Source organism: Rhinolophus sinicus, linkage group LG05 (genome assembly GCF_036562045.2).
Source record: "Rhinolophus sinicus isolate RSC01 linkage group LG05, ASM3656204v1, whole genome shotgun sequence".
Classification (NCBI taxonomy): Eukaryota; Metazoa; Chordata; class Mammalia; order Chiroptera; family Rhinolophidae; genus Rhinolophus; species Rhinolophus sinicus.
This window is the reverse complement of record NC_133755.1, coordinates 137,951,428-137,975,696: the sequence shown is the minus strand read 5'-3', so window position 1 is coordinate 137,975,696 and position 24,269 is coordinate 137,951,428. Positions and strand designations below refer to the sequence as shown.

The 24,269-nt window shown below is 37.4% G+C and overlaps 1 protein-coding gene and 1 pseudogene across 3 annotated transcripts in view; one reads left to right on the top strand and one right to left on the bottom strand.

The window, feature by feature from the left end:
* The window catches only part of AFG1L (AFG1 like ATPase), a 193,543-nt gene that overhangs the window by 150,080 nt on the left and 19,194 nt on the right, over positions 1–24,269 (bottom strand). For all 3 annotated transcript variants that reach the window (XM_019735074.2, XM_074333372.1, XM_074333371.1), the window contains exon 2: positions 14,637–14,860. In XM_019735074.2, coding sequence (XP_019590633.2) covers positions 14,637–14,860 — 224 coding nt within the window. The remainder of the gene's footprint in view (positions 1–14,636; positions 14,861–24,269) is intronic.
* LOC109449135 (large ribosomal subunit protein uL23) lies at positions 19,402–19,876 on the top strand (annotated as a pseudogene).

Here is a 24,269-nt window from a genome sequence, read left to right as displayed (position 1 = left end):
ATGAGCCCTCTTCCCATGCAACCTTTTAGCAATTTCTGGATCTCAGTCCCCCCTGCCACCTTCTCAGGAACCATGGCCCATCAAGTGATTCACTTCTCTTGTAAGCCTTCTCATCAACATCTTTATAAATGTCTTTCTGTGAATTATTTTTACACTCTTGAAGTGTAATGTCCTACAAGCAAGACATAAACCCAAAAACCATAAGGGAAAAGATAGACACATTAAAAGCAATGGAGTTAGACATTTCTGTTTGGGGGGAGGGGAAATGCTAAGAAAGGTAAAAAGACACATAAACTGCAAAAAAAAAAAAAAATTGCATCATTTTCAAATAGCCATTAATTCTAAAACACATCAGCCTTACTTATGTTTATTACTTTCGCCATTGCCACGCATAAACAGAGGCTTGATAAGCACTTTAATGGTGGCCATAATAATGGTGACCTAGTCTGAGGCCCACAGGATTCTTAGTGCCTTAGAACAGGAGATCTTTCTTAATGAAATATGGGGCGGGGGGTGGGGGGTTCAGTGCAAACACCATATTGCTAGAAAACAATACCTCAAATTCCTTTCTTCTTTTGGGAAGTTGCCTTTAAATACAACCATCATTTCTCTCCCTAGTATCCATTCCATTTCACTTTTCCACAACTGAGCAGCAGAATGCTCTTCAGGTGACAATGACCCCACTCCCAGCTCCATCCTCCATAGCAGCGTGATGGGTTCAGGGGAGAACTTAGGGCCCAAGTTGGATCAAGCCAAGTTCTGTTGTTCACGGCTTGGAGAAAGAGAAGCTCTTATATTCCGGGCCGTATGGCACATAGATGCGACGCTAGTTTGCTACTCTGAGAGAGGCCACACTGAACACAAAGCCAAGATTTGCAGGAGGGCAGAATCAAGATGATCTCAAAGAAACAGAGCCACAGCCCTCAGACACTGCCCCTGAAGCACATAGAAGCCCGGTTTCTACGTGAGCCCATGGATGACTTGTATTGTTTGACCCAGCTTCAGTTAGGCTTTCTATTATTTGCAACTGAAAGCATCCTAACTGATGCCATAATATATTTCACTTAGCCATGTTTGTGGTCTAATATGTGTTTCCCCGAAAATAAGACCCAGCCGGACCATCAGCCCTACTGCATCTTTTGGAGCAAAAATTAATATGAGACCCGGTCTTATATATTGTTATATTATATAAGACCTAGCCTTATATTATAGTAAAATAAGACCGGGTCTCATATTAATTTTTGCTCCAAAAGACACATTAGAGCTGATGGTCCGGCTAGGTCTTATTTTCGGGGAAACACGATATAAGCAAAGTATTTATGAAAGTATCTATTCTTAAGAGAGAAAAGATCTTTGAATATAAAAAGGATTAAAGAATAAATCTACCTTTTCCCTGTTTCCACCTCCAGATTAGTATGGGTTGGCCGTCTCTTGGGGAAATATCAAGATTATTCTTTATTTTTCCGACACCAAAGTCTACGCTCCTAACCATTGCACCTCCTAAAACTTCCCTTTCAGAAAGGGCGAGAGAAAAGACATATTCTTAATATATTAGAACAGAAAGTAGCCAAGGCCAAGGAAATTCTAAAATAATATAAGATTCCTAAGACATTTACATACTGGAAACTTTATAGCACAAGATTTAGAGGAGCGCAAACTCTCTTACAAGCCGGAATCCAGGAGATGTGACTGAACTGGGGGTAGAGCCTAACTTCTTTGGTGGAACATTTACTACATTCCCATCAAACCATTTCTGTGAAGCAAGTAGTTTCCCAAAGTATGCTGCATAAAACATTCCTTCAATACTATATTTCAGAGTGTTCATATAAACAGAGGCGTGTGTGTTCAAGATGGAGAAACAATGACTCACAGGATTAAAGTCTAAAAGTTTCTTTATTGCAGGATTTCTCAGTGCCTTTACTATACTAACAACATTATGATTCTCCAAGGAAGAGCTATGCAGATAGCATTTCCCAAACGTATTTGACCACAAAACCTTCTTTTCAAAAAAAAATACCTCATGGACTAATATTCCCACTCAAGAAATAATGCCATGCCCATTTATTAGATGACAAAATTAAGACTCAGAATAGATGATTTCAAAACCAAAATGGAAATGCATTTCAAAATCTGACTCCAAAGTCTAAAATGTTTTCATTACACCATCTTTCTGAGGATTTATTACTGGAACTATCAGAAAACCTTTAGTGAAAGCCCTTTCAGGTAACACACCCCAAGAAGCACATCATAATATTTAGCTTTGCAACTTTTCTCTAATTCATTTCAAAATACACTCATTGTTACTACCCAAAATATAGGATACATATCCAATTTAGGTTTCTATTTAAATGAAAAGCAGAGGTTCATTTCAAAATTGTATTTTGGGAACTAAGATTTCTTACCACTAACAAATATTTTAGAACATGAGATTTTGCTACAACCTTGAACAATCCCCTTAACCTAAGTCTCTGTTTCTCATTAATAAACTTACCAGATTAACCTATGTTTCATTTCTGTACAATTCAACAGACATTTCTCGAGCATGTACTCTGTACTATATATGCTCTGTGCTATGTGCTGAGGATACAATGATGAATAGAAAAGAGTTCCTGCTCTCAAGGAACTCAGAACAGAAGGAGGAATAAAACATAAATAATATAATATACAGCATAGAATATAATGTATACTGTGTGTCTAGTGCAATACACAATGCCTGACAGACACTAAATGTTCAATACAACATAATGCAAAGAAACAAAGTTCTCCAAATCACTGGTAAAAAGAGAAAAGAAGGTGGGGCCCAACCATAGATTAAAAGAGACTATGAGACACTACAATCACAGGCAATGTGTAGACCTTGTTTAGATTCAGATTTAAACAAGCGTTAGTAAAATGACATTTTTAAACTACAGTATTAGATAATAGGAAAGAACACTGTTAATTTAGTTAGATAATGAGACTGTGGCTAAAAAAAGTTCCCAGATCAGTCTATTAGCAATACACATTCAAGTATGTATGAATTAAATGATTTTAAAGAACCAGGAAAACTACTAGCTCCAGGTAGTTCACATTTTCAATGTTAGATGACGCCGTCTATATTCCTTTCAAAAATGTCATTTATTTTCGAAGCTAGGTTTTCAACGGTTGGTATGTTTTTAAAAAATGCAAGTGCTGTGCAAGAATCAGTGTGAAACAGGAGACTAAAACTGGCGTATCCAATCTGACTATAAGATTTAAGAAATTGTGTACTGCCCCCCAGGCAAACACAGCCCATTAGTAAAGTAACTGTGGTTACTTAAGAATGAAACAAATATTTTCTTTCACTGTATGTGAATTAATTTTACAGTTATTAGGTTATTAGGATTTACACATGCAATAATTATTTAATACCTATTCACACTTAGTAAGTTAGGTGTGTATCTAGTTAGTTAATAAATGAAACTGTTAGGTCTTTCTTTTGGCCTAGGAGCACTGTGAAAAAGACGCTAGGATGCAAGGAGCCAAGAAATTGGAAACCTCTGCTAGAGAAGCATGAATAAGGTACTTAAAGAAACCAAAAGGGAAGCAATTAACTAAGCATGAGGTAATTAAGGAAAAATTATAGACAGGAGATAGTCTGTGAGCTTGCAGGTTGAGTAGACATTTGCCAGACATGTAATAGAAAAAGTCATTCCAGTCTGGAGGAAAAGAAAAGACGCTCTAATCAGGAGAATAAGCTGAAATGGTGACCCTAGTATGAGCAGAAATGGCTAGAGAGGGCTCAGAGGATAGACTGAGGCCACATATGCAAAGTCACTTCTGCCTGGCATGAATGAACAAACAAATGAATTTTATGTCAAGCTAAAGAATATTGACTTTTATCCCTAATATAATAAGTATGTATATGTGTGTGTGTATGTATGTGTACGTGTGTGTATGTATGTATGTATATATACAGGGGGTTCCAAAAAAATGTATACAAGTGGACACTGGTCAATGTTGCTCAAGCAGTAGTTCATCATAATCAGAAGTGTCTGGACGCTGATGGTAACCACTTTGAGCACCTCTTGTAATTGCAGAAGTCAAATGTGACGTGTATTTATCTTTTGTTACCAGTATATATTATTACAATTTTAATACAGTTTTCCTTTCTTAAAATGTGTATACATTTTTTCACACCCTCTATATGTGTAGATAGACAAATAGGTATGACACAATATACAGTGATGGGTATATATTGGTGAACAAGTAGTTCCTGCTTTCATGGAGTTTACAAAAGGCTAATGATAGGAGACAGAGGATAAAAAGAAAAAATAGAGAATTATACGTAGTGATATATATAGCTACATATGTAAATTAAAGTTATAAATTAGAGTACATTATGAGAATAGTCCATGAAAGTTAAAGGCTGAAAATGGTGTGGATAATATCCGGATATAGTTTAGCATTGATTTAACAAGGATGCTAAAGTCTTCGACTGGTCTTGAAATTCCCATCTCATTACCATCAAAAGACAATATCTAGTGAGAGAGCAGCTCAAGTGTAGCAAATATACTATAATAATCTAACTCAAAAGGGAAGCTGATAAGAACAGCAGGTGTCAAAAGAATGTCATTTAAAAAATTTTAAACAGTACTCATAGTTATGCAGGAAAATATCTTTGTTAGGAGATACTAACGATGTTTCTAGGGGTCAAGTATTATGATGTTGTAACTTACTTTCAGATGATTAAAGAAAAAATATATTTAGAAAGAGAAAACCAATGTGACAAAATGTTAACCCTTAGTGGATTTAAGTGTATTGTTGAAATTTTTCAAAATAAAAAGCTGGGGGAAATACCAAACCAAATTTGACACGGTAACTAATTACTGTATTACTCTTACTTTTGAAATGAATCTAAAATTATTCCAAAAGTATCTGCATATCTGCATTTTAGACAACTGCTTTCAAAACTGTTACCAAAACTATTTCTTTAACTACTGCAGAGTAAACATTTGCCATCCATCATTCCAAATATTTTGATTGAATCATTGTAATTTTATCCTTTGTTCCTTATGATATTAAAATTCTAGTGTTGAAAAATAATCCAAGATGATTCTCATCAAAGTTATAAATTAAATAGCATGTTCTCCACCTTTCTGGGTTACTATGTACCTGCTACTCTGGCAGAATTTCCATTAGGACAAATAGATAGTAAGGGTGGTCCTGTTAAAAGAAAGTTATTTTCAAATTGTTTCAAGGGCAGGACTACTACTTTTCCTGTTTCTCCCCACTCTCTCCACCATTCCATTATTATCTCCCAAAATGACAGAATCAGAAACAATGATTCCAGTTGAAATGCTGAGCATAATCACATCTTTTAAAAACTAGCATTATATCATTCTTCACATAGACCACTTTTTGATAAAAGTATATCACTCAGGTTTCTAAGATCTTTAAAAACTAAAAACTGAACTATATGTTAGCACCCATAAATGAAAATCTTTTCTAAATGCCTTCAGCAGATGAAAAGAACCCTCTTAACCTAAAATGCAACAGTTTGTTCAGTTTACTAGTATAATTAAGCCTATTTAAGTCTCTAAATAACTAGCAAGTGTGTGTGGGGGGGGGGGGGTTTTGAGCTAAAACTTCTAAAATAACTAGCATAAGAAATGGCTTGACTTCTGATTATAACCGAATTTGAAGATGCAAATTACTTTTTAATGTCTCATGCATTCAAGCAACAAGCTTGCATAGGTGCCTATAGGTGCCACTGGGAGACAAACAACAGGAGGCAATGTCTTCAGCAAATCACTCCTTCCAAGTTCAGCCCCTCCTAATCTGACTCTGTACTAGTTAGGATGAAGCTACCCTGGGTATGATCTACTCCAGTTCCCCACTCGACGTCCAGGACTTACGCCTAATTCCCAAACTGATGTGGACTTCCTCAAAAGAAAGATGAGGAAAATATCCTTCCATCTGAACCTGGCTGAGGTTCTGAATTTGAAGAACTCAAGTAGCCTTCCAGGTTTCTTTTAGGTTAGCGAAGAAATGACCCCAAAGAGGGAATGAGACCACCAACACAGCCACAGAGAGGCAAATGGATGTAGGAACCTACACTCCCACTCAGACACGTGGGGAGGCTGACAGCCACCAGGGCACAACTCTGAGAGTCCGCTGAGATGTATTTTGTGATGCTTCAGTGATGAAGAGGAACTCAAAAAATGCCACCCTCATAGAGAATCTTCAGGAAAGCAACTGTGAAGGCATCTGGTGAAGAGCTCATGAGGTACATCGCTGAACCTCAGACTAACCTAGATTTTATGGAAAAATAACTGAAAAAAAAGGGAAAATCTAAGCAATTCAGAATTAGATTAATTGATTGGTGACTTCACGGAAAGAATGAAGGCACTAGAATATAAACCACAATCTATGACATTCCACAGCTTTTTCAAATACAACACATATTGTCCTTCGCGCACGGGTCAGCCTCCTGAGATCTGCTCACTCCCCTCTGCTCAGATTCTCACGCCAACTACCATGCCTGCCTCCCCACTTCTTCCTCCAAATCAAAGTCCTTGTTGCCAGTGGATCCACGTGGACAATTCTTAAAATGCAGACCTGTTTTCCTATTTCATAAATACTTTCTGCCAAGGGACTTTTCTAGCCACCAAGAGGTTTTCCTGATTTTCTTTCCTATGAGCTGGATTTTCCACTACCATCCCTACATCCTGAAAATAGTAAGAGAATTACTTGAATTACTAGAGTTGATTCACTCTTCACACAAACCTACTACTGAACAGCCTGAACCTGAGCAGAAACTTGAGACTTTTTTGTCTCTCTTCCATAGCAATTTTTAATTCTCAATATTACTTTCAAAAATTGCTATTATTTAAGTAGTACACTTTACACAAATGGAACTTTTGTACAATAATAATTCTAGGAGGTGTTGTATAAAGTTTATTTAAATTTTAATCTTATTAAGTGCACAATTTACATTTTATTATTCTCTCTAGATAGTAAATATTGCATTTAGTATGATTAACAGTCCATTATTGCAGGTATAATACTAAATTTATGTAATACTGAAATTCCTACATGACAAGTCAGAAATCGGAAAACATTTGAAATGGCAAAGCCATTCTATATGCCTGGAGCAGTATCTTATCTTAATTTAACTATAAGAAAAATCTGAAAATAACTTGAAAATTTTTAATTGGCTTCTTTTTAAAACAAATCTTCAAAAACTATTTTAAATATAGTGAGTAATATTGATCCTTTTCAGGAGCAAATAATTAATATATACAAACTTAAATAAATATATAAATTTATACCATATGCATTTTGTGTGTTTTATGTTGTTAAGTTTAACATATATATCCGCATTTTGAATCTGGTTCTTCAAGAATAAATCAATAGTAATTTGATTCATAAAATTTCTTTATGAGAATTATAAGAAGTGAAACAACAGTATAGAATACAATCAACTTAAATCCTTTTAAGAGTGGGTTTTAAAGACTGTTCTCATATGCATTTTATACCCACATGAATTTTCCTACTTAATTCACTGAGTTATAAATAACTGCTCATGACTGTTCTCTCCACTGGATAAGGTATCACTGAAATCAGAAACCATTAATCTTACTCACATCTGTATCCTTGGCTCCCAGCATGGAGCCTAGCACTTGGTGAGGACCAACTCTCTTTTGGTTGAAATGAATTTATGTATAATAACTTAGGGTCCTTGATAAAGAAGTACATTTTCTAGCTAAGCATGAGAGATGTTTCTGGAAAACTGAAAATCATTTATTTTCCCCAGCTACACAATGGAACCACTTTCCCCAGTGCCCACTCTGGGGATATCAGTTCTCCCTGAGATGACAAGAAGACACTAGCTAATTATTTCCCCAGTACATGAAATGGGCACGTTACCTAGAAAAGACAAGACATTGCCGTACGTGTGGTTTATTAAATCCAGTATTAAATGGAGACATGCCTACATATTGTGTGTATATATATATATATATATATATATATATATATATATATATATCTCAGAAACATCTGGCATTTATGAAAAAGACTTAAGACCAAGAAAACTCAACTTACAAAACTTCAGAAAGAGGAAAGAACTTCCATTGCTGAAAACCTTACTAAGATATTTCCCATGCCTGTCTTTCTGAGCACTGTGTTAATAACCTCCTCAGTCTATTTGTAAGAAGGAAATGCTGAATAGTAGAGTCTAGAATTATATTATCAAGAAAAGTTGATAATTTCCTCAAAATGATTTTTTTTAAAAAACCTAACCTATTGAAATATCTCAGAATAACACTGAAAAATATGTTTACTATGGAATATTATAAACAAGCTAACTTGAAGAAAACAATGAACACCTACCTACCACCCAGCTTTATCAAATCTTCGTATTTTGACATATTTATTCCAACATTTAAGTAATAAAACATTAGGTACAGTTGAAGCCCCCTTCTGTGTCCCTCCTCCTCAGAGTTAATCCTGATTTTGAAGTTTATCATCCCTATGCTATGCAACACTCCATTTTAGAAATACATTCTGATTTGTTTTTCCATTTTTGTGGTATCCACTAGTTATCCCCCCAAAACAGACCCTTCTTTGTCCATTTTTCTACTGGGTTAATTTTTTTCTATTATTTGGTAGAAGTTCTTTATATATTCCAGATAGTAATCTATAGTCAATTATTTTTGATGCAAATATTTTCTACCAGTCTGTGGTCTGCCTTTTCACTTTTTCTGTGGTGCTTTTTGCTGATTAGAAGTTTTAAATTTTAGTATAGTCAAATGTATTCATCTTTACCTTTATTATTCAGGCTTTTGTATCTTGTATATGCAAATGCTTTCTTTTCCCAAGTACTTAAAGGTATTCCTCTGTATTTTCTTCAAGAAATTTTAAAGTTTTATTGTAAATTTAGAGCATTAATTCTATCTAATTTATTTTTTGCTTATTTTATTGTAATTTCAATGTAGATAATCAATTGTCTCATCTCTACTTCTTGAATAGTGGATCTTTTTTCCCACTAATTCCCAGTGCCAACTCAATCATATATCAAGTCTCCATGTATGGGACTTTCTATTTCGTTCCATTTGCCTGTTTGCCTATATAATGGAATAGTGAATAAAATAGTACCACTGACTACAGGCAGGCATATATAAAGGGAAGTAATGGGAGATTAGCTAGGAAAGCTAGACTAAGTACAGTTCCAGCAGAAGCTTGAATACAAATAATGGCCTCACACCAGCCCTCAAGTCTTGTCAAGTAGCGGTCATGTAGAGTAGGGGTCAGATTACGGTCTGTGGGCCAAATCCAGCTTCACACCTGTGTTTGTAAATGAATATTTACTGGAATACATTTGTTTATGTATTGTCTGTGGCTGCTTTGACTACAATGGCAACTGAGTCGCTGTGACAGATATCATATGGCTCCCAAAGCCTAAAACGATCCTATGTGATCCTTTACAGAAAATATCTGCCGACCCCTGATCCAGAGACCTCACTATAATTTCATCAAAGATTCCAAGCTACTGATGCCTCTTTATGGCCTACATAATTCTGCTGCCATAAACAAGGTAATCAGCTTTGGTTGATAATGACAGATAAAATTCCAATTCTGAATATCACAAAATGGGGCCATAGCCCCTTTCTTTAAATTTAGTTTTTAAGGGATTTATTAAAAACATCCTCATCTAGGTTGACAGCATAATTTCACCTGCTGGAACCATGACAAAACTTAAGATATAATTGAATACATTGGCTAATTATTCTGGAGTCTGAAGCAGGCCCACTACACTCTGTTTCTCAAATTTCAGATTTAAGTAAGTCTCTGGCATGTGTTAGTTCTCAAAAAACAATGTAGTTGGACATCCAATCTCAATTCCTTGCAGATGCTTTCACTAGGTTAGGACATAATGCTTTTGCTTTGATTTTCATAAAACTTTGATACAAAAAAAATACATAATTTAGAAATATTTCTGGTCTTTAATGAAATTATAGCTATAGATATTGTCCACTCTGTTCTCAACATTGCTTACAATTTTCCAAAGGAAAAAGTTCCAGGAATCAGAGTTTTACCTAATGCACATTTCTCATTCTACTTTACCTATAGGCAATCCCTGTTCTAAGAAGAGGAATGGAGGGAGAGAGCATGCTCATTCCCTTAGCTGGAAGGGAGAAGGAAGGAACTGAGGAAAAAACAGCAAACTGCCGAGGGGCCTCTCTGAAGAATCTTGGATAAATAACTGAAGGGATCCAGACCTCAAGCATCATCTCCCGAGAGAAAGGTCCATAGAGTCCACATTTCAGGTTTCGTACTCACAGCCTCCAGCCACTAGAAGCCAGAACAAGGAAAGCACGAAGGCTTTGAATTAGCTGGATTGAAGGCAGGGCACTTCTTTTCTACCTGTTGTATGCATGGTTCTTGGGAGGGTGAGGAAAGGTATCCAAATACAAGATGGTGGGATGTATAAGAAGTTGGAAATAATAATTTCTCATAGGGAAAAACTGAAAATTATTTTGTGGCGAGCAGGACAAAAAGGAAGGAATTTTATGTCCCCCACCCCCACCTGCCCACCCCACACAATTCCCAGGTCTCGGGCTATGCTGTCTCCTCCCAAAAGATGAAAAAACCTGGCAGCCATGTACCCCCGATTAAGGGAGACAGATTTTTCAGAGTAGCTCTACACTCTTTTTTAATTCTCTCCCTCCCTGACTTCAGAAATGCTTGATTTGGCTGTGTAAAAGTAATTCTAATTATAGTGATTTACATAAACTACTTACCATTTATGCCTAATTACCTCACAGCACAATAACAATTATGCATACATTAAATGTGTCAGATTAACCTGGTTGTCTTACTTGATAACAAAAGTAAAGCGTCACACATGCTCATTCTTCATAGTTTGTTCCTCATATAAGCATGTTCATCTGCTTGTAACTTTTCCAAATTTTTATTAGAGAAAACCTTGTTATGTAGATAAGTAAAAGCAGCCAAATAATCTGCCACTAATTTTACCTTATTAATTAACAATACTAGTATCTTGTGAAGAAGGTGACTTTTATTTTAATATCATAGCTTTATTACAGACATTTCTTAGGAGTAAACCGAGAAAAAACAAAAGTCTACTGTAATAAATGCTTACACATCTGCATTAAAAACAAAAATCAGGGGCAGCCGGATGGCTCAGTTGGTTAGAGTGCGAACTCTGAACAACAGGGTTGCGGTTCGATTCCCACATGGGCCAGTGAGCTGCGCCCTCTGCAACTAGATTGAAGATAATGAGCTGCCGCTGAGCTTCTGGAGGGGTGGCCGGATGCCTCAGTTGGTTAGAGCTTGAGCTCTCAACAAGATTGCTGGTTCAATTCCCGCATGGGATAACGACTGAAAAAAACATCAACTGGACTTGGAGCTGAGCTGTGCCCTCCACCACTAGATTGAAGGACGACTTGGAGCTGATGGGCCCTGAGAAACACACTGTTCCCCAATATTCCCCAATAAAAATTTTTGAAAAAATCAAATGTTCATAAAATCAAAATTAAGAATTCTATAAATAAAGTTCTTCTATCACTGGATAACCTAATAGCCCAACTTTTCTTCTCTGATAATCAGCATATCAGTGTTTATTTTTTAGAAGAAATAGGTCTGTGGCATCTTCACAATCTTAAAAAACTAAAGCTTTTATAGATGTTTTACTCAAATTACATTAGATGATTGGGTCTTTTTCAATGTTGAAGATTTAGCAGGCTTAAAAAACTACAGGACAAATACTACCACAAAGAAATGTTGATCTATCAACTAAATATTTATTCACATACGCATTAGGATTTAACAAATACAAGGTTTCATGAGACACATTTGAAACTACCTGACATGTCAAATGTCCTACTTACAACTACACAATAAAGATTACAACTACACAATAAAACCAGGGTTATTTATTAGGCAGACCCATCATAGCCAATTTAGAAATCAAAGCTGGAAGTGTGGGAGAATACTCCTAAGAAAGCCAAACAATAATACTTTTTTTGGATGCATTGGTTTTATTTTGCCAAACAATAATTTTAAAGAAAGAAAAACCACTGTTGAATTGGCAACCAGACAAATTAATGATTAAAGGATACTTTTGATTAGATGGAAGTTCACCGATCATAGTAAAATAAACCCCGGAGATGATATAGAGTGGGGAAGAGGAAAGAAAAAAGACTTTATTTCCAAAAGGGAGAGGACTATAAAGGGAACAAAACACAAAATTCATGTGAGTCACTTAACTCTCAGGTAACAAAAAAATCCAGTTAAGTAAAACATCTTGTTTCCTGGCTATGACACATAAATAACCAAGTTGTTTTTTCATTTGGAAGACCACCTGTATTGCAAACTATAATTAGATATGCAATACACGAGCAATCTATATTTTCCAAACTTTTTAGTTCTTTACTCACCTAAAACTTTTGGAAATATGTGGAAAAGATGAAAGGTTGGCCATCAAAAGGGATAATTCATCCTTTCCTATAAACATTGCGCTGGACTGGCCAATCACAGTGGCTTCTACACTCACAGGCCACTTCTGAAGGAAACTGCCATGCTCACAGGAGCCCTGGATGGTCCCCTATGCAGAGACCCAATCTGTACACTGGCGAGCTGCATCTGAAAAAGCTGGTGTGAAAGCTCTGCCCAAACAGTGATGAAGTGATTGGTTGGCCTATCAGATTCTTACTCAGGAATTTATGCCACAGACACAGGGAGAGAATTTAGAAGTTGGCAGAATGAACAGAAGAGAAAATAGGCACAGGAGATAAGGAACAAAAGAGGAGGTAATGACTGGAAGAGCACTGGAGTAAGAATCAGCTGGCACCTGCCACCAGCACCTGTCAAGTCGTCAGAGCTTTCAGAGCCACTGACGCTGCCGGCTCAATTTCATGAGATCTGCCTATGTCACGGAGATGCCCGTCACTGTTATGTGCCAATGTAGTCTTAGTCTAAATCTCCATTCCTTTCTGTAACCTGAGTGAATCTCTATAATCCTTTTAATCAAAAGATGTTAACACTATGCTTTTTTCTTTATATAAAAATAAAACTGCTTAATTATATTTTCAGTGCTTTCTAAAAAGTAAAATTACTTTTGGTAGGCTTTTAAAATAAAGTACTATTAACACATGTTATACAGTACCTTTCTTCTAAAGACCTTCTAGTAAACAAATACTTGTGTGTGGGAGTAGAGGCGGGGGAGGTGATTTGGCCAGTTAGGGAAAACTAGTTTCTTAGATTAAATCCATAATCTAATAAATTATGAATTAATAAACCATGAATTAATAATTTATGAATTAATAAACTATGAATTAATAAATTAATCTAATCTAATAAATTTGAATATGAATAAATCCATATTCTAATCCTTATCACTATCAATATCCTTCATAATTTGAAGATGCCACCACTGATGACATTGACTTATAAAATGGGACAAGGAATGGGAGCTTTTCCTGTCGTCTCAAAATTGCAGCAAAAGCTCAAAGTTAAGGACAAGGGGAGACAAGTTCTCCTACACTCTGAAGGCACGCACTAGTCAGATCCATGCAGGAATTACTTTTTAAAAAAAAAGGCAAAAACAGTCCTAAAACCAAAGTGATCAAGGTAGAAAGTTGTTAGCTGAGTAAGAAATGCTGTGGCATTTCCCCCAGATAAACTCATGCCAAGCTCAGGGACACCCCAAGAGAAGTATCCAAGAGATGAGGATTGAGTATAGGATGGGATGGCATCCCCCTCCCCAGCTGGATGCTGGCTGAGGTGAGGACATCCACAGGCAGCTAGCAAAGCAGGGTATGGAAGAGTTCATGGAAAAACTTGACGTGTGACCTCAGGATCAAGGGAGCGTACAAGACAAAGACAGACTGGTGCCTGCTTCTTATCTGCAGAAGTCCAAGGGCAGGAGGCTACCGTGCAGTAGGGGATGGAGAAAGGAGATGTGATGCTTCTTGTGGCCTAAGTGGACACCATAAAAGGTGACCTGGCTAAAGCTGTCCTGAAAATACCCCGCCCAAGAAGGCCAAGTGCAAAGGCCACGGGTCCCAGCAGAATACAGTGATACGAGGTGTTCCCTAGAGTCATATGAGGTTAAAGAATGGAGCAGCGGGGAGGACATCGGGAGAGTCCTGAAGAATCCACCAATGTGCCTCTCAACAAAGAGCTGGCATGTCAGCATCTACGACACCGAAAGCCCTGACCCGCTCACTTGAGACTGCTGTTTCACTCCAATCTTCCATCCCTCTCATTCCGGCCCTGGAAAAGCCAGGCAAACAGAGAAAGGAGAAGGAGGGAAAGGAGAACAAACTACCCTGCCTTGTCTACTGCTGATCCTGGGCCATGCCTGAGCGAGAGAAAGGGGAAAGCTCTGAATTGCACAGAAGCTTTTGTTTTGACTGGACGGCACCAATTATTACCTAAACATGAAGCAACGTGAATCCCCCCACCCCAGGTGAAAGAAAGCTGTGGGACATCAAGAGGTCAGATATGGGGATCCAACAGAGCTTGTGTAAAGGAACTAGTGAGAAATGTTCAAACTGTTTTATGATTGTACTCAGCTGCATTTAATCCATTTTATAAAATGCTTACACTTTTAACTGGTTCAATCTTTAGCATCACACAAATCTCACCTTTGAAAAAAGGCCTTCTGCCTCTATACTGTATCCTTTAAGGTCCTCGTGTAATTTCTGCAAACATTGTATGACTCTTCTCTGATGTTTATCGTCCTTTAGCTCATGAGACTTGATCAGAAAGTCATAGTGGTCCAGCGGTCCGTGGCAAACAGCCAAAGCTTTCGTATAAGCCTCTGACGCTGCAGCTGAACGCACACTCTCCGATGTCTGAACTGCATAGCCTATAAACAAAAATACATGCAAAATTTTAGACTTTCTTAAATAAAGATATTTCATAGTGCTCTACATATATGTTTCTTAATGGTCACCTTGAAACCTTTAATCAATTACTAGTTTATATATTTGAGCAGTTGTAAATATCATTTTTAATAAAATAATAATATAAAACTATTTTATACAATAAATATATTTATAGTTGTCTCATTTTAATAAAAGGGAATAAACCCCAGACCCATAGCTATAATTGTAACACCTCTTCTAGAAAGCCTAACCTGCTATCATCTCTGCTTTGCCTTCACAGAATCAAAGGAGCCATCTGGGTTCATCAGCTCTTGCCCACAGCAGGTGCCTTTTTGTGAGTTAGGCCTAATTCTGCTTCTTAAGTACCAAGGCAGAGACGTAGAGACTAGTCACGAGGTTTTCTACTGCGCCTTTACTTTCTAGCCAAAGCCACACAGCATTCAGACATTACCTCATGATTCTAGCCCTCTGCTTATGAGATTCCTTCCCTTTTCTATAACCTTTAGGTTGAACAAAAAGAGTTGGGACACAACAATGTCCATTTCTAAGCAGGGTGGTGTTCTGATCCATTTTTCAGTCTCCCTAGGAGAGAAATGATTGGCCGTGGTGAGGTCCAGTCATAACTCCATGCCTTATCTGGGGCAGTTTCAATGAGCGGATAACTCCCTATTTTTTAGAAGCAACAATAAACAACAGCAAACTGACATATTTAAAAAAAGTAATAATTTGCGAAGGCACATTTCCGGTGTTTCTCTTGTTTCATTGAATCCCATGTTTCCTTTGTTTCAATAATATGAAAATTACTTACGTTAGAAAAATATCAAGTCATAATGTTATTTCCATCTTTTTCCCAAGAGAGGGGAAAAACTTCTAAATAAGCCATGAAAGGTGGGGATAGGGCAGGGCTGTCTTCTAACAGCTGTTCTCCCTTTCTGAATAGCAGTTTTAGTTGAGCACAAGGCTACCCATTTAAACATTCCATTTCCTGGCCTTCTTGCAGCCAGGATAGCCATGAGACCAGTTCTGACCAATGAGGGGAGGGGAGATAAAATGTGTGCCTTTCTATGCCCTAAAGGCCGAGGGCAACCCCCCTTTCCTTTCCCTCCCTTCCCTCTGACTGGAATGAAAGTGCAGTGACTGTAGCTAGATGTGGGGACAGAGTCCCAGAGGGCAGTTTCCAGGCTCTCCGCCTCACGTTGGGGGGTGTTGGCTCGGGTGGTGGGTGGCCGTCAGCTGTGGCTGGTTGACCGTCAGCTGTGGCCAGTTAGCCAATTGGCCACTAATATAGCTGCTGCGGCTGCACTGGTTGGTCGAGTTGGTTGGGTGGCAAGCAGAGAAGCAGAAAGCAGCTTGCAGGTCGTGCGGATCCTGCCTCCAGTGAGACTATAGTGGTATGACTCCCCTACCTATGGCTCCGTGGGTGTTCCTTTTTGGCCTCACCATGTCCTGTGTTCTTATGTGGGGAGTGGGAACAGAGGCCCCGCAGGCCGCCCCGCATGACAAATGGTGGAGCGAGCAGGGTCCCCTGCACAACAAATGACGCAGCGAGCAGGGTCTCCTGCACGACACTAGAAGAGCCAACCTGGTGAGGACAAACGGCAGAATGCTGACGAAAGCCGAGCAAAGTTCTCCAACAATGCAGAGCTGCCAAACCAGCTCTGGCCCACCTACTTGGATTTTTATGTAAAAGAATAATAAACTTCTACCTTACATTTCAAGCAGTGTATTTTGGGGAATCTTTGTTACAGAGGCCTAAATTGTACCCTAACTAATACAGGGGCTTACAGCCTACAAAAAAGAATTTAAGAGTCTCCTGGAATCCTGGGCCTCACAGGAGCAAGCACAAGGCTTGGGTTCAGTGTTGAAACTGGAGGAATACATTGAGAGTTCAATTAAGGTTTCTAGCAATTTGAGATATTTACCAGAGTGGTATAAGAAAAAATACATATGGTCATTGTCCACAATCCCTAACACAGGGCTCCTAAAACCCCTGGAATTTCCTGAACACAGGAATATCTTTGTTATTCATCATGAGCACCTTTCTATCACACCTGTGCTATGCTAATGAGGTAATTTAGGATAGGGCCCCAAGGATAGCTTCAGGACAGGGATGGTTCCCAGAGAGACCAAGTATTTAGAGGGTTGGAACTTTCAGCCCCACCCACCCACCTCCTAGGAGGGGAGGAGAGGCTGGAGATTAAACGCTATAAACATTCTTGAACAATGAGATTTGGAAAGCTTCCCAGTTGATGAACGCGGAAGTGCTGGGAAGGAGGAACACCACAAAAGGGTATGGACGCACCCATCCCTTTCCCTGTACATGTCTTCCACTTGGCTATTCCTGAATTGTATCCTTTATAATATTATAACAAACTGGTAACCATAAGTAATATTTTTATGAGTTCTGTGAGACATTTCTAGTAAATTATCGAACCTGAGGGTCGGGCTTGTGGGAACCCCTGAATTGTGTCGGCCATGCAGAAATGTAGGTAGCCGGGGCAGACCATTTGCGGCTGGCATCTGCAATGCGGCCAGTCTGGTAGAACTGGGCCCTTTCACTTGTGGGGTCTGATGCTACAACTCAGATAGTGTCAGAATTGAACTGAATTGTTGGATACTTAAAGGTGTTGGAAGATTTGAGAATCTCATAAACAGGGAAAACACTCTTTTCCACCCCCTCTCCTTTAATTTTTGGAGCCAAACAAGTAAGAAACCCAAAGGTAATACTAATTTCCTTCCCCTCCATCCCACAATCCCTTTCCCCAGTCCTTATCCAGAATCTCAACCAATCACCAATGCTACTGAATTTTACATCCTAAATACTCTCAAATCCATTCCGTCTTCTTCCTCATATTACCACCACAGCTGGGGCTTAGCCTCCCTGCTCTGATTACCTCCTGCCCCAAACTTGCCACCACTACAATCTCTAAACCATCCATCGACTACAGGGATGACCTTGCTAAAATCTAAATGTGATTTTATCAATAATTTGCTTGAAATTCATCTCATTGTGGTTTTCAAACATAATTTGAACAGCAGTACCTCTTATAAAACCATCCATGGAATCCTAAATTTATTAAAGAGAAAATTGGGAGGGGGGCACAGAGTCCCGCCCTCTCACATCTTCCTCATTCCCTCACCCATACTACCTCCCTTTCCAAAGCAGCCCCTGAAGTCACTTCCCTACCTTATAGGATCACATTCAATATGAATAGTGTGCAGAAATGAGCTAACATAGCAAGCCAGAGATTACTACTGTCCTTAGAAAGGCCAGCTTGCAAAGTTGGGTGGGATTCCAAGAGGGTGCCCACCATTCCCAGAAACGGTAAGAGGGATTCACTGTGCCCAAATATTTGTGTCGTGTACAAGCAATGTGGTTCGTGCTAAACACCTAACTTCCTTTTACAAGTCTAGAATTTCAGCACATGCTGGGCAGAGAGGCTTATGATACCACCCTCAGCCCTAGGCATTGAGTCCCTAATGAGTTTCTCCAACAGACAGTATTTCATACCTGCTGTCACAGTTTGTTGCTGGAAGAATTAAGCATATCCTGTGTGACCACTGGGAGAAGACTCTTAGATGCTCATGGCTAATTTTCTCCAGATTTTGCCCCATGTGTCTTTTCCATTTGCTGACTGTAGTTCGTATCCTTTATAATAAACCGTAGCTATGAGTACAACTACATGCGAGTCCTGTGAGTTCTCCTAGCAAATCACCAAAGTTGGGGGTAGTCTTGGAATCCCCAACAAAGATAGTATCCTCATTCCGGGGTCCAAGGAATCCAGAATAGGACCCCAGCCTGCATTTTCTGACCACTCTCCCTCTACTCTCCAAAATGCAACCATTGATACAAGAAATGATTGAGTACCTACCACATGTAATGCGTAATGTCATGGGAAATAGGGAACATCAAAGTTGTTTTTTTAAACAACTTTAGGAGGTGGAGGGACAAAAAAAAAAACGCAGCAGTTATGTTTCAAGATTAACTGGCAGCAGCAAGTAAAATTAATTTGGATACAGAGAAACTGGTTATGAAACCTATTATTCTAGGTGGGAAATAATAAAGACCCACATTAGGATAAACAATAGCAGGAATTAAAATTATTTTGTTCTCATAAGGTACTCGCACTACCCATGAAGTGATGTAGTAGTATTTGAAAATAGACTTGGATCGGTTGTAAATATATATCACAAACTCTAGGGCAACCACTAAAACAAAGTGGAAAAAAAAAAAAGGAAAGTATAACTGATATGGTAAGAAAGGAGAGAAAATCAAATCATATGAAATGCTCAATTAAAACTACAAAATAGAAAATAGAAGACAGAAACAGGAACAAAGAACAAGGGCATCAAACAGAAAACAGTAACAAATATGGTAGGTATTAATCCAACTATATCAATAATTTATTTGAATATCAATGGTATAAATGTACCAATTTAAAGACAGATTGTCAGGGTGGATCAAAACACAAGACCCAGCTATATGTTATCTACAAGAAATCCATTTTAGCTTTTCACGACGATGGCGCCAAAAGTGAAGAAGGAAGCCCCTGCCCCTCCCACAGCTGAAGCCAAAGCAAAGGCTTTGAAGGCAAAGAAAGCAGTCCTGAAAGGCGTCCACAGCCACACAAAAAAGAAGATCCAGACATCACCCCCCTTCCAAAGGCCCAAGACACTGCGGCTCCAAAGGCAGCCTAAATATCCTCGGAAGAGCTCCCCCAGGAGAAACAAGCTTGACCACTATGCCATCATCAAATTCCCCCTAACTACCAAGTCATCCATGAAGAAGATAAAAGAGAACAATACACTTGTGTTCATTGTGGATGGATGTCAAGGCCAACAAGCACCATATCAAACAGACTGTGAAGAAGCTCCATGACATTGACGTGGCCAAGGTCAGCACCCTCATCAGGCCTGATGGAGAGAAGAAGGCATTTGTTCAACTGGCTCCTGACTATGATGTTTTGGATACTGCCAACAAAATTGGGATCATCTAAACTGAGTACAGATGGCTAATTTTAAATACAAAATTTTTTCACTGTAAAAAAAAAGAAAGAAACCGATTTTAAATATAAAGGCTCATACAGATTAAAAGTAAACGCATAGAGAAACAATATACTATGTTAATGCTAATAAAAAGAAAACAGGAGTAGCTATATTAATTTCAGACAAAGCAGACTTCAAAGCAAGGAAAGTTATCAGAGATATAGAAGGGCAATTATATAATGATAAAGGAGCCAATTCTCCAAGAAAACATAACAATCCTTAATGCATATGCACCTAACAACAGACCAACCATCAAACTAAACTATGTGAGGCAAAAACTGACAGAACTGTTAAGGAAAAACAGATGAATCCACTATCATTGGTGGAGACTTCAACACCCCTCTAGCAGGAGTGGACAGATACAGCAGACAGAAAACTCAATATGGACACAGTTGAACTCAAAAACACCATCAATAAACTGGCTATAATTGACACCTATAGAATACTTCATCCAACAACAGCAGGATACACATTCTTCTCAAGCTCATATAGAAGCAAGAAAGACCACATTCTGGACCATAAAACACATCTTAACAAAGATAAAAGCATGGAAATCATATAATTGTCTGCTCTCAAACTACAACGGAGTTAAGCTAGAAATCAGTAACAGAAAGATAACTGGAAAATTCTAAAATATGCAGAGATTAAACAACACACTTCTAAATAACATAAGGGTTAAAAAAGAAATCTCAAGAAAAATGTAAAAATATTTTGAACTAAATGAAAATGGAAACATAAATATATCAAAATTTGTGTGATGCAGGAAAAGCAATGCTTAGAGGGAAATTTATAGCAATGATTCATACATGAGAAAAGAAGGAAGACCCAAAATCAATCATCTAACTTTCTACCTTAGGAAACTAGAAAAAGAAGAGCAAATTAAATCAAAAGTAAGTAGAAGGAAAGAAATAAGAATTAGACCATAAATCAATGAAATTGAAAACAGGAAACTGATAGAGAAAAACCAATGATACCAAAAGCTGGTTCTTTGAATAGAGCAATTAAATTGATAAGCCTCTAGATAGGCTAACAAGGAAAAAAAAGAGAGAGGACACAAATTGTTAATATCAGAAATGAAAGAGGGACCTCACTATAAATCCTCATGGGCATAAAAAGGATAATGAAGGAATACTGAGAACTCAATCCACACATCTGATAACCTAGATGAAATGGACAAGTTCCTTGAAAGGCACAAGCTACCAAAACTCACACAAGAAGAAACAGACAATCTGAATAGGCCTACATCTATTAAAAAATTGAATCAATAATTAATATTCCAAAACAGAAAGCATCAGTCCCAGGTGGGTTCATTGGTAAATTCTACAAACATTTAAGAAAGAAATTATAATAATTCTCTACAATCTCTTCCAGAGGATACAAGCAGAAGGAATACTTCCTAATTCATTCTATAAGGCTAGCATTACTCTAATACCAAAATCAGAAGAAAACATTATAAGGAAAAAAAACTATAGACCAATATCTCTCATGAACATAGATGCAAAAATTCTCAAGAAAATACTAACAAATCAAATCCAACAATACATAGAAAGAATTATACACTACAAACAAGTGGGATTTATCCCAGGAATGCAAGGCTGCTTCAACATTCAAAAATAAATTAGATGAATACACTATCATCGTGGATCGTGTACCGTGTTTCCCTGAAAATAAGACCTAGCCAGACAATCAGCTCTAATACACCTTTTGAAGCAAAAATTAATATAAGACCCAGTCTTATTTTATATAATATAAGACCAGATATAATATAATATAATAAATATAATATAATATAATATAATGCCAGGTCTTATATTAATTTTTGCTCCAAAAGATGCATTAGAGCTGATTGTTCAGCTAGGTCTTATTTTCCGGGAAACAGCGTAATCCATCACATCAGCAGGCTAGAGAAGAAAAATCATACAGTCATATCAATAGGTACAGAAAAAGCATCTGACAAAAATCCAACATCCATTCATGACATAAAGTCTCAGTAAGAGGGAATGTCCTCATCCTGATAAAGCATATCAAATTCAAAATACAAAAGGCCTACAGCTAACATCATACTTAATGGTGAGAAACTAGAAGCTTTCCCACTAAGATCAGGAATAAGACAAGGATGTTCCCTCTCATCACTCCTTGTCAACATCATACTAGAGGTCCTAGTAAATGCAATAAGGCAAGGAAAGGAAATAAATAGTATGCAGATTGAGAATGAAGAAATAAAACTATCTTTGTTCACAGATGACATGGTCGTCTATGTAGAAAATACAAAAGAATCAACAAAATAACTCCTGGAACTACTGTGCTTTGCCATGTATAATGTGCTCCCATGTTTAATGCACACTCATGTTTTTGGCCTGAACTTTCAGGGGAAAAAATCTTGCATTTTAATTTTAAATTCAAATTTTTATTTGTTTACATTTAGGAACTTGTTTTTGCATTTTTTTTGTATAATAAATTTAGCATTTATTTTTTAATATATGATAATACAAGAAATTTTATGTAACAAAGAATTACAAAACACAAGAACAGATACAAGGTACCAGAAATTTTATGTATCAGTAACAAATTTACGATATTTACGCATCATAGAAAGCCAAGAACTTTTCATCGTTGCAAGTTCGTCATAAGTTCAACAAAACATATTATCATATTCCAGGGTATTATTCTGCATATGGATATCGTTATTGATTTCTAGAGTTACACTCTTAACTCATAAGAACACACAAAAAAATTAAAAACATTTAAATAGATACAGAATAAGTACTACCCATGTATAATGCGTAACCTTATTTTCCCCTCACAAATTTGGGCAAAAAATATGCATTTATACATGGCAAAATTTGGTAATACTTAGGTATAATCCTCACAAAATATGTACAAGATCTATTATAAGGAAAACTACAAAACTCTAATAACAAAGTCAAAGAACTTTAAAATGTAGAGATAGTCCATGTTCATGAATAGGAAGACTGAATATTGTCAATTCTTCCCAATTTTATCTATAGATTAAACGCAATCCCAATCAAAATCCTAGCAAGTTATTTTGTGGATCTCAACAAAATAATTCTAAAATTTAAATGGGGAGACAAAAGACTCAGAATAGCCAACATAATATTGAAGGAGAAGAACTAAATTGGAGGACTGACACTACCCAACTTCAAGATCTACTATACAGCTACAATAATCAAGACAGTGTGGTATTGGCAAAATAATAGACAAAGAGCTCAATGGAACAGAATATTGAGCCCAGAAATAGACCCACCTAAATACAGCCAACAGTTTTTTGTTTTGTTTTGTTTTTGTTTTTATAGTACAAACAGCATTTATTTGATTGCAACTGGAAGTGGGACAGGAGAGGATAAGACAGCTCTGGCTCTTAGGGTGGCTTCACAGCCTTCATCACCATCCTCCAAAAGCACAGCCAACTGACCTTTGATAACGGAACAAATACAATACAATGGAGCAAAGATAATCTTTTCAATAAATGGTGCTGGAACAACTAAACACCCACATGAAAAAAAAAAAAGAATCTAGACACCGACCATTCAGCTTCACAAAGATTAACTCAAATGAAGCATAGACCTAAATGTAAATCATAAAACTATAAAACTCCTAGAACATAAGAGAAACATAGGAGACACAGGAGAAACTAATATGACCTTGGGTATAGTGAGGACTTGTTAGTTACAACTCCAAAGGCAAATCCATGTAAGAAATAACTGATAAGCTGAACTTCTTAAAAATTAAGAACTTCTGTTCTGCAAAAGACAATGCCATGTCTCATTAGAGGACAAGCCACAGACTGGAAGAAAATATTTGCAAAAGATCCATTAGATAAAAGGACTGTTATCCAAAATATACAAAGAACTCTTAAAACACACATGAAGAAAACAAACCATTGTTTTTTTAAAATGGGCCAAATACCTTTTTCTTTATTTATTTAAGAGTTTATTTGAGCCAAACTGATGACATATGCTGGGGAGCAAGATCTCACATGCTCTTAGGCCAAAGACTTTAACAGACAATTTATAATAAAGATGGGACTTAGAGACAGATACATTCCTAGCACAGTTATCAATTAAAAAAAAAAAATGACACCTCACCAAAGAAGATAAACATATGACTGAGAAGCATATGAAAAAAATCTCTAGATCATATGTCATCAGGGAAATGCAAATTAAAACAACAATGAGATCCACTGCACACCTATGTGAATGGCCAAAATCCAGAACACTGACAAAGGAGGATGTGACTGGAGCAACAGGAACTCCCATTCATTCCTGGCGGGAATGCAAAATGGTACCACTGCTTTGGAAGACAGCTTGGTGATTTCTAACAAAA